Genomic DNA, 17,308 nt, shown 5'->3' with positions numbered 1-17,308 from the left:
TGTCTCATAGGTTGATTCAGTGCTTTGAAACTCTTCTCTCTTAACTCATTGGCATCACTCATTTAATATATACATAGATTGTTTTTAAAATGTCTGAAAATTGTAAAAACATTTTGTGTTTTTACTGATGACTCTCCAATGACTTAGTGGTACATTTTCTGTCCAGTAGGGCACTGGGTTACATGGACCGATACTTGGCCTGTGCTGAGTTAGATGTTCTCAGCTGGACTGACAGTACGCAGATGCTACAATTGGTGTCTATGGACAAGAAAATCACCCAGGGTTGCCACACCAGATGGCCCTTTTGCCTATTTTGCCTCCTATAACTCCTTTTGCAAAGCGCATGCGAATTGTCAGCTGGAAGCACAATTGGGCTCAACTACAATAATTCTGATGAAAGGTCATCTCACCCTTAAATGTTAACTCTGTTTCTCTCCACAGATAATGCCTGACTAGCTAAGTATTCCCAGCATTTTTTTGTTTTTATTTCAGATTTCCAGCATCTGCAGTATTTTGCTTTTGGGTTCAGCTATAAGCTGCCCATACTTTCCACTGTCATTTCCCACTGTCCAGTTGGGTGAGATATCAAGCTCAATAGCCCAAGAAAAGTTTGTACTTTCAGGAGAGGATGGGTGAAAAATTAGAGGAATAAAACCTTGATCTAATGGACTTGATCGTATCTTATTTGAAATGGGCCAATTAAGAACATTCACAAGGGGTCCACTACCTGTCTTCCAGATGATACTCCTGTTGCGAGTGCGAAAAACTCACCCAGTGCAAAAGGGGGCTCTTTTGAAGACTGTGCAGGTGAAGATGGGGAATCTACCAATGGGAGGCTGTGGAGGACAATCATCATCGGAGAGCAAGAGCACAGGATTGACATGAAAATCATCAGGCCGTATATGAGAGTGGTGACACATGGAGGTAGGGATGGTCAACCAGGCTAATGGAGAGCGAGGAGAGTTTTAATTTATTGAGTTTTACATTTTAAGAGAAGGAAGAAAAATAGCTAATATCATAAATATGTTCTGCCAAAATAGGATTTGCAATTTTCAAAAAGGTGACAAGAGTTATTTTCCATTACCTCTTGATAGATAGAGTTAGAAATTAGCTATTTAAAATGAACTTGTCAGATGGGTAACCTGGTGGCACACAGTAGTGCTCGGATGATTTGCACTATAACATGATGGACTGTGTGACTGAATGGACAATCTCCCACAATGTGATCCCAGAGTCTTTTTGGGAGAAGTCACCAGAAGGGGCAGAGATGGGAAAAGAGAACAGGTGTAGATTCAGAACCACCCTAACTGCAGAAAGAGAGAATCATTTAAAAATTGGAAGAAAGACTTTAGGAACATAACAAAACATAGATTGAGAAAAAACTATTCAGACCATCACTCATTCCATCCACAGCCCACATACAGTCTAACGTGAATTCTACAACACCCAGTTAATCTCCTTCCACAGTCAATGTACAATTTAACTCAACCCATCCCATTTAATTTCTTAGAATTTGTACAAATACTCCCTGGTTCCTAAAGATATTTAAGAAATCCATCAAGAATATTCATCTATCCTCACTCCTTCATTATTCAGCCCTGGACTGTGCCCTCCACAGACATTTTCTTCCACTCTATTTCTCTCTCTTTCTCTCTCTCTCTCTCTATCTTTCTCTTTCTTCCTTCCTTCCACACCACCCTCCCATCCCCTATCCTCCCTGCTCCCGCAATTGTGACCCATGGAACATTTAATTACGTTAATATCTACGTGTTCCTGTAACCTCCCGTCCCATTCTCAACCAGGTATTTACCCAGTTCTTTTTAATTAGTTTTTAGTGAGGCTGTCTGCCATGTACTCTAAGGCTAAGCCATGAGAGGGAAATTATTTCTCCAGCTCTTTTGGAGAATTTTAAAACTGTGTCTTCTAGTCCTCTGCTCACAGTGCCAGCCAAATAACTTACTTCCAACTCTGCATCCCTTCATTCTAAAAACTCAGATCCCTCTCAGTAGTTGATCCAATGAAAACAGGCTTAGTTCTGCAAAGTTGCTGGCCTTTTGCAGCCAGTTGTGCCTATTGTAACTACAATATTCACAATTCTTTAACCCCTACTGTTTGAAGCTTGTCATCATGCAGAAGTAAAATGGTTCTCTTCCTCATAGGTTATTACGGTGAAGGACTGAATGCAATCATTGTATTTGCTGCGTGTTACCTACCTGACAGCGGTTGTGCAGATTATACGTACATCATGGAAAACCTCTTCCTGTAAGTGCCCAATCCAGTTCTTATTCACCATCCCTTCCTGTTAGAGGCACTTGTTTCTGAATTACCTTCTAGTTGTCAAGGCTGGGAAGCAGTAACAGTTCAGTCCTTTAATTCAGTTGCGTACCTTTTTAACATTGATAAACAGAAGTGAAAGGTTAAGGTCCAAAATGCAGTACAACATTAAGGAGCGAAGATAAACTAAATCAAGATGAGACCAGGCTTGGTTTTCAGAAGCCTGTCGATGTAGAGTGAAGGGTATGGTAAGAGACGTAAGGAGTTCCATAACTTTGAGACCCTGTAGAGTGAAGGGTATGGTAAGAGATGTAAGGAATTCCATAACTTTGAGACCTTGGTAAAGAATAATCCAGAGTAGGAGACAGTAACAATTCCGGGAGAAGCAAGTCTATGTAGGATGGAGTACTTGGAGTTTAGAACTGAACAAATGAGGAAAACTCATAATTGCACTGACCATAGTTGTATCAAAAGAATATAAAATTGTTATAATCCCCAGGTAAGGTTACCACTGGAAAAGCCTGATCCCAGGTTGGAACCCAGCTTGATAGACCCTAACTTATTTGTTTATTTAGATATGTGGAGAGGGGCTACTGAACAGAGTCACCGGAGTCAACTAATGAACTTTTAACAAAAGCATAAAACAAAAAAAACAAGAAACATGAAATATGTTACAGTACTCCTTCTCCTACACCTATACCTTTACAGATATATACAAATTTGTAACGATAATACAAGTTACAAAAGCTGTCTTATACTCTAATGTTCACAGTAAATACACAGTTTATGTAAACCTATGGCATACTGTGGTCAGACATTTCACACTCTGAAACCAAGTGACAGATGCCACCTCGACCAGATGCTATGGATCTCTCTTCATCTTCCCCCAGACACTTGTCACACCATGAGCCAATCAGTCTCATTGAACTCTGTCTTTCACACGAGGGTTTCCAATCTCCACTCTCTAAGAACTCGTTTTGGAATCTTCTCCCAAACTGACGCTTTCTCTCAAATGCCTTCCGCAAGGGTTCACTTCCAGGGTTTCGAACTCGCCTTTCGATGTTCCTCTCCCCTGGGTCACCGCATACATTCAAGCTTTCTTCCATGTACTGTCTCTCACCAACTCAGCTCTCAACAGTACACCACTGCTTCACATGCCCATAGCAAAGAGTTGCAGACCTTCAGTTGTCTCTTTGGACCTTCTGGCCTCTTGCAAGCTGTTCTCGCTTTAAATCTGCTTTCTGCAGCTTTTGTCTCTTTAAATATGAAGCTTGGAGCCTCTCACTCTTAACTTCACTTAACAGGACCTTTTCCAGGTTCCTGTCCTTCCCTTTGACTAGAAGGTCTTCTTAGGACTTTCTCCTGTTCCACTCCCTGGATTTTAGAGTCTTTTCTTCAGCTTGGGACTGGCTATCTGCCCCTTTGCTCCAGTCTCTCCTGGCAGCTACTTTCAAAACCAACTGAACTCAAACAGCTTCCAAATCAAACTGCCGTCTCTAGTTTCTTCTGAGTGTGTCTGTGGGAGAGACCTGCCTCTCTGGACCCCTGTTGCTAGGCAACAGCCCAGTTTCTCTACTTTTGTTTGTTTAACTTAGCTTAGAGTCGTAAAACTCTCATTAGAAATGCACTTTTAAAGGGAAACTAAAACTCAATTTGACCTTTCTTGACACACAAATACAGAAATACAAATCAAACTTAAACTTTAAAGCTAAAACTCATTTCTAATACCCACAAATACAAATATAACTTACTTAAACTTCCTCTATTTCCTAACAAGGTTAAGACAAAAAGTGGATGCAGGAAACAAGGGAAGGATAGTATAAGTCAACTAGCTTTTCATAATGTTCCTGTTTCCCTGTACCTCATATTTATGGATTAGCTCAGAAACATGATTCCATACATAAATTTGAAATTTAGATTTCCTCTCTCCTGTCCAGTCAGTGTTGAGTTTTGCATACATGCTGGTCGTCAGCTTTAAGACGCTGACTCCATCAATATGTGGACTTTGCAGCAGGGTCACTGGATAGTCATCAGGAGCAGAAAGGCGGGAAATATTTTTGCCACCCTCCCTATCACAAGCATTGAAGACGTTTATTTTACTGTGATTCAGAACAAACCAGGGAACAACCTGGGACTTTCAACACCAACAGCATGCAATTATATCGCACCTTTACTAGAGAACAAGTTGACACAAAGCTCTCCACAGAGCCATAATCAACAACATGGAGGTTCAGCCAAATGTGGAGATATAATGAAGAGTGACCAAAAATTCATTCAAAGAGTTGGGTTTTAAGGAGAGTCTAAAGGAGATTAAGGTGGAGAGGCAAAGGAGTTTAGAAAGATATATCCAGATTGTGGGGCCTAAGCGGCTAAAGGCACAGGAGGCACAAGGCCAGAGCCAGAAAATGGAAAGCTTTGTAGGAAATTGTATTAAATGTGAAGGTGAGAATTTTAAATTTGAGGCTTTGGGAACCAGGAGACCATGTAGGTCAGCAAGGATAGGGGTGATCAGTGAATGGGGCTTGGTGCAAGTCAGGATATGGGTAGCAAGGCTTTGGATGAGTTGAAGTTCATGGAGGGTAGAGGATGGTACGTTGACCAGGAGAGCATTGGAATAGTCAAGTCTGAAGGTGACAAAGGTGAGAGTTTTGACTGCAGGTGGGCTGGGGGAGGAGTAGACTCAGATGGTCCTTGTGAGGTAGAGAGTATGGGATCAAAAGCTCTGCTGTGGTTGGCTAGGATGATGAGGTTGTGAACTGTCGTTCAGGCTGAGACCATTGCTAGGGAGAAAGAGGGAATTGGTGGCAAGAGCGCAGAGTTTATAGCAGGATTGAAGGTGATGACTTTAGTCTTCCCAATATTTAGCTAGAGGAAATTGTGGTTTGTCCAAGATGGATGTTGAACAAATGGGCTTACAACTCAGGGGCAGGAGAGATGTTGAGAGAATTGGTGGAGGCAAAGAAACTTGATGATGAAAGCATACATGTGGAATATGACCTCACACATGCAGATGACATCAACGAGGGACAGCATGTAGGTCAGGAAGAGAAAGAACAAAGCACAGATTTGTAAGGGACTCCGAGGTAATAGTGCATGGGTGGGAAGAAAATACATTGCTGGAGATGTTCTGGCTATGATTGGATAGAGAAGAGTGAAGTCAAGCAAGGACAGAGGAGAGGCTTTGGAGGAGGATACTGTGTTTGACTGTCAAAGGCTGCAGAGAGAACAAGGAGGATGAGGGTGGATAATACACCATGAATCCATTTGCAGAAAATGTCACTTATGACTATGGTGAAAGCCATCTCAGTGTTGTGTGTGGGGGCAGAATTCTCAATAGAGAAATAGATGGCAGATTTTCTTCCCTAAAGGACATTAGTGAACCAGATGGGTTTTTACAACAATCAATGATGGTTGTCAAGGTCACTATTACTGAGACTAGCTTTATAATTCCAGATGTATTAATTAAATTTAAACTCTGCCAGCTGCTATGTTGGGATTTGAACCTGTGTTGCCAGAGCATTAGCCTGAGCCTCTATTCCAGTGACATTACCACTGTGCCATGATTTCCCCATAAATACAGTATAATATAAGCTTCCATGGGGCCCAGGAAGGAACTTGGGTGGTCAGCAGTTTAATGGGAATTGAGTCAAGGAAGCAGGGGGCGGGTGTCATGGATGAAATGAGCTTGAACAGGGCACAAGGGTAGATGGGTGAGAAACTGGAGAATGCCATGGCTTCAGGGCTAGAATGAAGAAAGCCTGTTGCAAGGTTTGGCTTGGTGGTCAAGAAGAATGTCAGAAGGCCGCAGAGGCAGCTGAACAGTTCTCTGTTTGGCTCTGTATTTCTGTTGAGCCATCAGGAGATTCCTACTGTTTTAAGCTTGTTGCAAACAGATGACTCACTGCTGCAACTGTATTATGCAGGTTGAACATTAAACATTAATTCCAGTAATAATTACTACGGATCCCACTAACACGCTCATGGTTTCTCATCTTTTGTGACGAACATTTCCGACTGTAACTATACAGCTTAGCGAGGGGTGAGCAATAAGAATGGAAAATGTGTCTTCAACATTTTGGACTTCAGAAGGGAGAGAAACTGGTGGTGTAGAGGGTGGGACATTGCCCTTTCTTCTAAGAGTTAAAATCCAGCCCAGGCAATTGGATAAGAATCTCTCAATTTCATCACTAATTGCTAATCTCATTCAGAGAGGCCACCCAGTAGCTGATGATTGGGGTCTGAGATACGTGGCTGGACCAGGAGCTTTATTCTGTATCTTGATGTTGACACTGAGTCCTGAAGAGTTCCATTCACCAGCACTAACATCATTCACTTGGATGAACACAAACATTGAAAAAAAGAGGCTAGGTGGGGTGATGCCAGCTACCTCTTGCTCATTATTGTGTATGTGAGAGAGAATAATAAGGACTTGAGTATGGTCCTTTGTGATCACCCCCCAACCCTCAGTCAAACAGCCTGACATAAAGCACCATCTAGAATGACATATGAACAATTGATGCAGGAGAAAGCCGCCAGAGGACTGATGGCATCTGCGGAACCAGACACTAACCAGAGAAAATAGAAAACAAAGCTAATTACTCCTATTCTGTCCATGTCACTATGACCCAGTTGAATGTTGCAAGAGCGTAGAATTTGTGGCAGGGTTGAAGTTGATGATTTTAGGTTTCTCATTGTTTCGCTAGAGGAAATTGCGGTTCATCCGTTGTTGATGAATGTTGAACAAGTAGTCTTGACAACTCCAGGGCGGTAGAGATGTTGAGAGAATTGGTGGAGGGGAAGAAACTTGCTGATGACAACGTTTCTTTTATTCATTCAGGGGATGTGGACGTCGCTGGCTAGGCCACCATTTATGGCCCATCCCTAAATGCTCTTGAGAAGGTGGTAGTAAACTGCCTTCTTGAGCTGCAGTCCATGTGGTATAGGTACACCCACAGTGCTGTTAGGGATGGAGTTCCAGGATTTTGACTCAACGACAGTGAAAGAACGGCGATATATTTCCAAGTCAGAATGGTGAGTGGCTTGGAGGGGAACTTCCAGGCGCTGATGTTCCCATCTGTCTGCTGCCCTAGATAGTAGTAGTCGTGGGTTTGGAAGGTGCTGTCCAAAGAGTTTTGGTGAGTTCCTGCAGTGCATCTTGTAAAGGGTACACGCTGCTGCCACTGTGCATCATTGGTGGAGGGAGTGAATATTTGTGGATGGGGTGCCAACCAAGAGGGCCTGGATGGTGTCAAGCTTCTTGAGTGTTGTTGGAGCTGCACTCATCCAGGCAAGAGGAGAGTATTCCATCACACTCCTGACTTGTGCCTTGTAGATAGTGGACAGGTTTTGGGGAGTCAGGAAGTGAGTTACTTGCCGCAGGATTCCTAGCCTCTGACCTGTTCTTGTAGCCACAATATTTATATGGCTAGTCCAGTTCAGTTTCTGGTCAATGATAACTCCCCAGGATGCTGATGGTGAGGGATTCAGCAATGGTAATGCCATTGAATATCAAGGGACGACAGTTAGATTGTCTCTTGTTGGAGATAGTCATTGCCCGGCACTTGTGTAATGTGAATGCGACCTGGCAGGTGTGATGTTTGTGTTTAACGTTTATGCTTTTTTTGTAAAAGGACATTTTAGTTAAAAAGAAGTGTTATATAAAAAACCTGACAGTAGGGTATGCTAAGTCCTGGATGTATTGCCCTCTGGTGTAGAATAAGGAATAAAGGAACCTTTTGGTTTTTTACATAGGAAGCTGGGGTTCAGATGCAGATAGCTGTGTGTGTAGTCTTAATTGTTAAGAAGTGACGAACACTTCAAATGGCAATGAGGGTGGGATCATCATTACTGGGGGTTTTGGAGGCTTTTGATCCAGCTACTATGGACTTTGTAGTTTATATCGAGCAAACGAAACAGTTTTTCATTGCGAATGAGATTGAAGAGGAAAAGCAGGCCTCAATGTTACCTACAGTCATTGGAATGAAAAAAATTCACTTTACTGAGAAATCTCATTGCTCCTGACAAGCCAGCAGATAAAAGCTTTAAAGAGCTTGTGGACATTTTGAAAAAGCGCTTCGATCCCAGACCAGCAATTATTGCCGAGAGATTCAAGTTTCACCAAAGAGAACAGCAAGAGAGTGAATCAGTCTTCCAGTTCCTAGTTGAGTTGAGAAAATTAGTGGAACATTGTGACTTTAAGGGCTACCTGGAAGTAGCATTGCATGGTCGCTTGGTTTGTGGACTAAGAAATGAAAGAATTCAGCGTAGATTGTTAGCGGAGCAAGAGTTGCCACTGAAGAAAGCATTCGAGATTGCGCAAAGTATAGAAATAGCAGAGAAACAAGCTGGAGATTTGAAAGTGCATTCTAACAATGCCAAAGTTAAAATAGTAAAGTCAAGGTATACTCGCTTCCAAACATGCTACCGCTGTAATGGAATAGGGCATAATTCAGAAGCCTGTAAGTGGAAAACCGCTGATTGTCGCTACTGTGGAAAAAAAGGACACATACAGCCTGCATGTAGATGAAAGGCTGATCAAAGTAAGGCCAGGAAAAAGACATTACAAGGAGTACACAGGCAAGTTGTGCTTCAAAATAAACAGGCTGTTTAAAAAGACGCATTACTTGGAAACAAAATACGTAAGTAATGCGAGTCCAGACAAGATAGAAAGTGTAACTAACAGCGACAATGAGGAGGAGCAATTGTATTGCATTCATTCTGATCTGAAACTAGATAAAGGTCTAAAAGTTGGCATTGCCTTAAATGGTAAAATGGTTGAAATGGAGGTTGACACTGGAGCATCTGTTTCTATTGCCTCAGAGAAGGCATGGCAGAAAATGTTCAAGAAATGCCCATTAGACAAAAACCCTCCGCCAGCTAAGCACCTACACTGGTGAGCCTGTGAATATACTTGGAAAAATGTCCATTCAAGCTAAATATGGAGGTCAAATAGTAAGGTTGCCACATAGCGTTGTGAAAGGGGATCATCCATCGCTTATGGGCAGGAACTGGCGAAAAGAAATTTGACTGGACTGGAATAAAATAAATAAAGTGCATTGCAACCCCACGTTGCAGTCCTTGTTAGACAAGCATACATATATCTTCAAAGAAGGTCTCTGAATTATTAAAGACATTGAAGCCAAACTTGCTGTGAAGGCCAAAGCTCTTCCAAGGTTCTTCAAACCACGTTCAGTTCCCTACTCAATGCAACAGAAAATCGAGCAGGAACTAGAACGACTTGAAAACTTTCAGATATTTGAGAAAGTTGATTATGTAGAGTGGGCAGTTCCAATAGTCCCAGTAATGAAGGATGACGCATCTATCAGAATACGTGGTGACGATAAAATCACCATTAACCCTTTCCTGGAAGTGCATTAGTACCCGCTACCGAAAATTGAGGACCTGTTCGCTGCTCTGAATGGAGGTGAATTATTTACAAAGCTTGAACTATCGCAGGCATTTTTGCAAATGCAACTGAGTGAAGATTCCAGTAAGTTTACAACCATCAGCACACACACTGGTCTATATCAATACAAACGGCTACCATTCAGAAACACATCATCACCAGACTTATTCCAGCTGGCCATGGACAAAATACTGCAGGGCCTCCCTGGTGTAATCTGCTTCCAAGATGACATGCTCATCACCGGGAAAAACCTCCCAACTCATTTACAGAACCTAGGCAGGGTCCTGCGTAGACTGGAAAAATACGGCATCCACTGTAAGAAATCCAAATGCTCATTCCTGAAGCCCTCAGTGGAGTACCTGGGACACGTGATCGACAAAACTGGCCTCTCAACCTCACCCAGAAAGGTGGAGGCAGTGGTGAATGCAGCACAGTCCAAAAATGTTAAGGAGCTTCGTTCGTTTTTGGGACTTGTGAATTACTATGGCAAGTTCATATCCAGTTTGGCCACCAAGGCAGCACCACTGAATAATATGCTGAAGAACAATGCAAAATGAGATTGGTCACAAGCCTGTCAGGGAAGTTTCAAGGAACTCATTTCTGCTAAAGTCCTGGCACATTTCAATGAAAAGTTACCTGTGATGCATCTGGATGTGGTGTTGGACCTATCATCTGCTACACATTTCCTGATGGCAGTGAAAGGCCCATTGCAAACGCCTCACTCACATTGTCCAAGGCAGAACAAAATTATGCTCAAATTGAGAAAGAAGCTCTTGGACTAATCTATTGAGTCAAGAAGTTCCACCAATATTTGTAAGGGCGTAAATTCACATTAATTACAGACCACAAGCCTTTGACCTGGTTGTTTAGCCTGAAGTCACAACCCCCAACACCTGCTGCATGCCTACAAAGGTGGGCACTGATCTTATCTGCTTACCAGTATGAAATTACATTTACTCGACTGAGAATCGTGGAAATGCAGACGCACTTTCCAGACTTCCGTTACACTACAGCTCCACAATCCGAAGTGAAGTCACTGCTTTCAATGTGAACCAGATAGATGTGTTACCTGTTAAAGCGGATCAAATTCAACTTGAAACACAGAGGGATGCTGTGCTCTCCAAAGTTTACTTGTACAGAAGGGTTGGTGTGTACCTCAAGAAGTGACTACTGAGCTTAAACCTTACTACATGCGAGGATTTGAGTTGATTCTGCAAGATGGTTGTTTGTTATGGGAAATCAGTTGTTAATCCTCCAAAATTTCAAACACTAGTGTTAGAAGAACTTCACCTCAGTCACATGGGAATTGTCAAAATGAAAGCATTAGCTCGTCTACATGTATGGTGGCCACACCTGGATAAAGACATCAAAGGCATGGTCAGTGATTGCCTTCCACGCCAAGAAATGAAGTCCTCTCCTGCACCTGCCCTATTACATCCACGGGCTTGGCCTGACCACCCTAGGCTGAGATTTCATGTGGACTTTGCTGGACCACTTCTCGGACATATGTTCCTGACTGTGGTGGATGCCTGCACAAAGTGGCCTCATGTTATTCCCATGAGGTCGACTACTTCAGCAAAGACCATTGATGCTCTCCAGAATGTGTTCGCTACTTTTGGATTGCTGGAGCGGATTGTGTCGGACAAATACGCACAGTTCACATCATGTGAATTTCAAACATTCCTGAAAAACAATGGGGTCAAGCAGATTCTCATCTCGCCTTACCTCCCATCCTCAAATGATGAAGCAGAGCGCTTTGTCCAGATGTTCAAAATGGCCAAATTGAAGGGGAGGACACAAAAAGATTGGAAGTTGAAGCTGAAGAACTTTTTTATGATGTATTGTAACACGCCACATTCAACAACAGGCGTATCTCCTGCTGAGCTGATGTTTGGAAGATGACTGCGTACTAGAACAGATTTGCTGTGTCCGGATTTGAAAGGAAAGATTGGTTCAAGGCATCTTGATCAGAAAAGGTCACATGACACAAGTAAACCAGCTAGTGAGTTTAATCTGGATCAGTCTGTTTTGGTCCGAAATTACTCAGGGACACCAAAGTGGTTCCTGGGAAGAATCATCAAGCATCGAGGACCACAGGTGTATGACGTTGAATCTTCCTGTGGAATCTGGAAGAGACACACTGACCAGATTAGAGAAGCCAAATTCAAGGAACCAAATTTCCAGGGATCTCTAGACACAGTGGAAGATTTCTGGGAAACGTCTGCTCCAGTTGGTGAAACCTGAATTGATTCAACTGACAAACCTGTAGCACCTGTAGCTGAACAGAAATAAGTGGAACAGCAGAACATTCCATTTCTAAGCAAACAAACTGAGATACTTAAGCCAACACTCCTCTCTAGACCAAAGCGAATCTGCAAACACCTGACCGATTTGTTCCTGGCTAAAGGTGGAGGTGATGTGATGTTTGTGTTTAACATTTATGCTTTTTTGTAAAAGGACACATTTGTTACAAATAAGTGTTATATAAAAAACCTGACAGTAGGGTGTGCTAAGTCCCAAATGTGGTGTAGAATAAGGAATAAATGAACCTTCTGTTTTTTTTTATACAGGAAGCTCAGGTTCAGAAGCAGTTAGCTGTGTGTGTGTGTGAGTGTGTGTGTATTCTTAATTGTTAAGAAGTGACAAACACTTCAGCAGCCCAAGCCTGGATATTGTCCAGGTCTTGCTGCATTTGGACATGGACTGCTTCAGTATCTGAGGAGTTGTGAATGGTGCTGAACATTGAGCAATCATCAGCGAACATCCCCACTTCTGACCTTATGATGGAAAGAAGGTCATTGATGAAACAACTGAAGATGGTTGGGCCGAGGACACTACCTTGAGGAACTCCTGCGGTGATGTCCTGAAACTGAGATGATTGACCTCCAACAACCACAACCATCTTCCTTTATGCTAGGTATGACTCCAACAGCAGAGAGTTTTCCCCCTGATTCCCATTGACTCCAGTTTTGCTAGAGCTCCTTGATGCCACACTCGGTCAAATGCTGCTTTGATGTCAAGGGCAGTCACTCTCACCTCTCCTCTGAAGTTCAGCTGTTTTGTCCATGTTTGAACCAAGGCTGTAATGAGGTCAGGAGCTGAATGGCCCTGGCGGAACACAGACTGGGCATCAGTGAGCAGGTTATTGCTAAGCAAGTGCCGCATGATAGCACTGTTGATGACCCCATCCATCACTTTAATAATGATGGAGAGTAGACTGATGGGGCAGTAATTGGCCGGGTTGGATTTGTTCTGCTTTTTGTGTACATGACATATCCAGGCAATTTTTCACACGCCTAACAATAGTGTCATGGACAGATGCACCTGTGGCAGGCAGGTTGGTGAGGATGAGGTCAAGTATGTTATTCCCTCTTGTTGGTTCTCTCACCACCTGCCGCAGACCCAGTTTAGCAGCCAAGTCCTTTAGGACCCAGCCAGCTCTGTCAGTAGTGGTGCTACCGAGCCACTCTTGGTGATGGACATTAAAGTCCCCCACCAAGAGTACATTCTGCACCCTTGCCATGCAGAGTGCTTCCTCCAAGTGGTGTTCAACATGGAGGAGTATTGATTCATCTGCTGAGGCAGGGAATGGGGAATGGAAGTGGAGAGAGGGGTGGTGGTGGCGGTATGTGGTAATCAGCAGGAGGTTTCCTTGCCATGTTTCACCTGATGCCATGAGACTTCACGGGTTCCGGAGGTGGATGTAATGTGCTCCCAGGGCAACTCCCTGTGGAAGATGACCTCACATGTGCTGTTTCTTTTTCTGTCTCTCAGGTACGTGATCAGCATCTTGGAGCTACTGGTTGCTGAAGACTACATGATCGTGTACCTGAATGGGGCCACTCCCCGCAGGAGGATGCCAGGCCTAGGCTGGCTGAAGAAGTGTTATCAGATGATAGACAGGAGGTAGGTGCAGAGAAACAGACTATTGTGGCAGTTTGATATCCTGCAGCGGAGTTAAGATCCTTCAGTTTATTACTGTTCTAAATACAACTGAGTCCTGTAAAAAAATCAGTTACTACAGTACTGTCAGGTTGTAGACTGTCAGGTTATGGATTGTCTCTCCTCCCTCCTATTCCATCCCCAATTGCTCCTTTCCTCTCACTTTACTAATTTAATTCTCTTATTTACTTCCATGTAATCTTCAATTAATTTTGGCAGGACCAGTGTTCTCCAGTGACTGAATATGTCAAATTCAATTTTATTACATGAAATGTTGGGATTTTTATTATTTACGGTGATTAAATTTTGCCATTTGTTTCATTTTCTGCGAAAGCTGCAAATCAAAGCCTTGCTTGTTCAGGATCATCCAATTTTACTTCTTCTGGTGATGTTCTTTAAATTTAGCCATGTGTGTTTACATTTAGCCGTTTGCATTTAAATGTTTATATTGACATTTTTTTGCTGTATTTAAATTTAACTCAGCCTGTTTAAATTCATCTGCGTGTGTTTTCCACATTGTCAGTGCTAACCTTTTCTAACAAAATGCTGGTGTACATAAACCGGGGCAGTGGGGTAGCAGGTTCTTGCAGTTATTTTGAGGCTTTTCAATGCACCATTCAGATCACACTCGGAGAGCTGTCTACAGTTCTGATCACCACACCACAAAATGAGTGTGCAATCATTGAAGTAGCAGAGATGAGCCTAGAACATTACATGTGGAACCAACTAGGGATAAAGCTATTTTAGATCTAGTATTGTGTAATGAGGCAGAATTTTTCTTTTTTATACATTCATGGGATGCGAACACCGCTGGCTAGGCCAGCATTTATTGTCCGTCCCTTATTGCTCTTCAGAAGGTAATGAGTATCTTCTTGAACCGCTGCAGTCCATTTCATGCAGATATACCATAGTGCTGTTAGGAAGGGAGTTCCAGGATTTTGATCCAGCGACAGAGAAGAAATGCCAATATAGTTCCAAATCAGGATGGTGTGTGACTTGGAAGGAAACTTGCAGGTGATGGTGTTCCCATGCAGCTGCTGCACTTGTCATTCTAGTTGATAGAGGTTGTGAGTTTTGAATGTGCTGTTGAATGATCCTTGGTGAGTTGCTACATTGTAAATGGTACACACTGCTGCTGGTGTGCTGGTGGTGGGGGGAGTGAATGTTTATGGATGTGGATGGGACACTGATCAAGCTTTGTTCTGTGTGGTGGTGAGCTTCTTGAGTGCTTTTGGAGCTGCACTCATCCAGGCAGGTAGAGTATTCCATCACACTCCTGACTTTTGCCTTGTAGATTGTTCACAGGCTTTGAGGAGTCAGAAGACAAGTTACTCTCTGCAGAATTCTCAGCCTGTGACCTGCTCTTGTAGCTACAGTATTTATGTGGCTGGTCCAGTTCAGTTTCTCCTCAGTGGTAACCCCAGGATATTGATAGTGGGATATTCAGTGATGGTAATGCCATTGAATGTCAAGGAGAGGTGGTTAGATTCTATCTTGTAGGAGATGGTCATTGCCTGGCACTTGTGTGGAGTAAATTACTTGCCATACATCAGCCCAAGCCTGAATATTGTCCAGATCTTGCTGCTTGAGGGCACAGATTGCTTCAGTATCTGAGGTGTTGAGAAGTATTAAATACTGTGTTCTGATGTTGTTAGAGGAAAAGTCATCAATGAAATAGCTGAAGATAGTTGGTCCTAGGACACTACCCTGAGGAACTGGTGTAATGATGTCCTGAGGCTGAAATATTGGCCATATCCTTTGAGCTAGGTATCGAGGGATCCTCTCTTGACTCATCCATTGTTGCTAAATTATCAGACTGCTTAGCCAACATTCAATACTGGATGAGCAGAAATTTCCTTCAATTAAATATGCTGAATACTGAAGCCATTGTTTTTGGTCCCCACTCCAAACTCCATTCCCTAACCACTGATTCCATCCCTCTCCCTGACAAAAATTTGAGATTAAACCAGTCTGTTCACAACCTTGGTGTCACATTTGACCCTAAGGTGAATTTCTGACCTCATATTTGTGCCATCACTAAGAGCCCCTCTATTTCCACCTCCATAACATCTCCAGACTTTGACCCTGTCTCAGCTCCTCTGCTGCTGAAACACTCATCAAGTACTTCGGTACCTCTAGGCTTAACTATTCCAATGCACTCCTGGCTGGTGTCCCACATTCTACCCTCCATAAACTTGAGGTCATCCAAAATTCTAGTGCCTGTTTCTTAACTCACCGCAAGTCCTGTTCTCCTCTCACCCCTGTGTTCGTTGACCTACATTGCCTCCCATTCAACCAACCTCTTGATTTTAAAATTCTCTTCCTTGTTTTCAAATCCCTTAATGGCCTTGACCCTCCCTACCTCTGTAACCCCCCACTAAACGCACAAACCTGTGAGATATCTGCAGTCCTCCAATTCTGGCCTCTTGTGCATTCCCAATGATAATTGGTCCACCATTGATGGTCATGCGTTCAGTGGCCTAGGTGCCAAGCTCTGGAATTCCCTCCCTACACCTCTCCACTTCCCTACCTCACTTTCCTCCTTTAAGATACTTCTTAAAATCCACCATTTTAACCATGCTTTTGGTTATCTGACCTAATATCTCCTTATGTAGCTCGGTGTCATACTTTGTTTTATAATGCTCCAGTCAACCTGGTGAAGCTATAACACAGGACTGCTTGTGTGCCAAACATATATGCATACAAATTAGTAGCAGGAGTAGACCATTCAAGCGCTCGAGCTTGCTCTGCCATTTGATAAGATCATGGCTGATCTGATTGTGGCCTCAACACCACTTTCCTGTCTGCCCCCTATACTCTTTGATACCCTTGTCAATCAAGAATCTATCTAACTCGGCCTTAAAAATATTCAATGACCCTGCCTCCACTGCTCTCTGGGGAAGAGACTTCCACAGACCAGCAGCCCACTGAGAGAAAAAACATTCTCCTCATCTCCATCTTAAATGGGAGACCCCTTATTTTTAAACTGTGACCCCTAGCTCTAGTCTCTCCCACAAGGGGAAACATCCTCTCAGCATGTACCCTGTCAATTGCCCTCAGAATCTTATATGTTTCAATAAGATAATTTCTCATTCTTTTAAACTCCAATGGATACAGGCCCAACCTGCCCAACCTTTCTTCATAAGATAACCCCTTCATCCTAGGAATCAGTTGAGTGAACCTTCTCTGATCTGCTTCTAATGCTTTTATATCCTTTCTCAAGTAAGCAGGCCGAAACTGTACTTAGTACTCAAGATGTGATCTCAACAATGCCACATACAATTGTAGCTAAACTTCCCTACTTTTATATTCAATATTAGCCCCGCTTCTCTGCCTATGGTAGATTTTTTGGGTAGGGTCTTTTTTGGGTGAGATAGCTTCCCCCTGATCTTCATATCACGGGGTGGTCATCAACACCTGGGCAGGTGGTCTGCATTTTAAGTGACTCCTCAGGGATATGCTCAGACATGACTGTCCCTGTGTCTACACAGAAACCACCATAACTGTCACCTGACTCCTCCGGAGTCAATTTTGTCAGGGCAAATTATCTATATTCTATTCTCCTTTTTAAAAAAGTAAAAATGTCCATCATCTTCATACGTTCACGGGCATATGATGTGAGTGTAACATAGGGGTTTTTAGCTCATTTCTCTTTAATACCCTATCTTCTTGACATTTTTCATGTTT

General features: G+C 42.9%; 1 protein-coding gene across 3 annotated transcripts in view; it reads left to right on the top strand.

Annotated features, from left to right (window-relative positions):
• atcaya (ATCAY kinesin light chain interacting caytaxin a) overlaps positions 1 to 17,308 on the top strand; it is a 45,138-nt gene that overhangs the window by 12,946 nt on the left and 14,884 nt on the right. For all 3 annotated transcript variants that reach the window (XM_078555720.1, XM_078555722.1, XM_078555721.1), the window contains 3 exons: positions 739 to 924; positions 2,160 to 2,262; positions 13,454 to 13,585. In XM_078555720.1, the coding sequence (XP_078411846.1) occupies positions 739 to 924; positions 2,160 to 2,262; positions 13,454 to 13,585 (421 nt within the window). The remainder of the gene's footprint in view (positions 1 to 738; positions 925 to 2,159; positions 2,263 to 13,453; positions 13,586 to 17,308) is intronic.

This window comes from Cetorhinus maximus, chromosome 13 (assembly GCF_964194155.1).
Source record: "Cetorhinus maximus chromosome 13, sCetMax3.hap1.1, whole genome shotgun sequence".
Taxonomy (NCBI): Eukaryota; Metazoa; Chordata; class Chondrichthyes; order Lamniformes; family Cetorhinidae; genus Cetorhinus; species Cetorhinus maximus.
The sequence above is the reverse complement of the archived record's forward strand: the minus strand, read 5'-3'. Positions and strand labels throughout refer to the sequence as shown.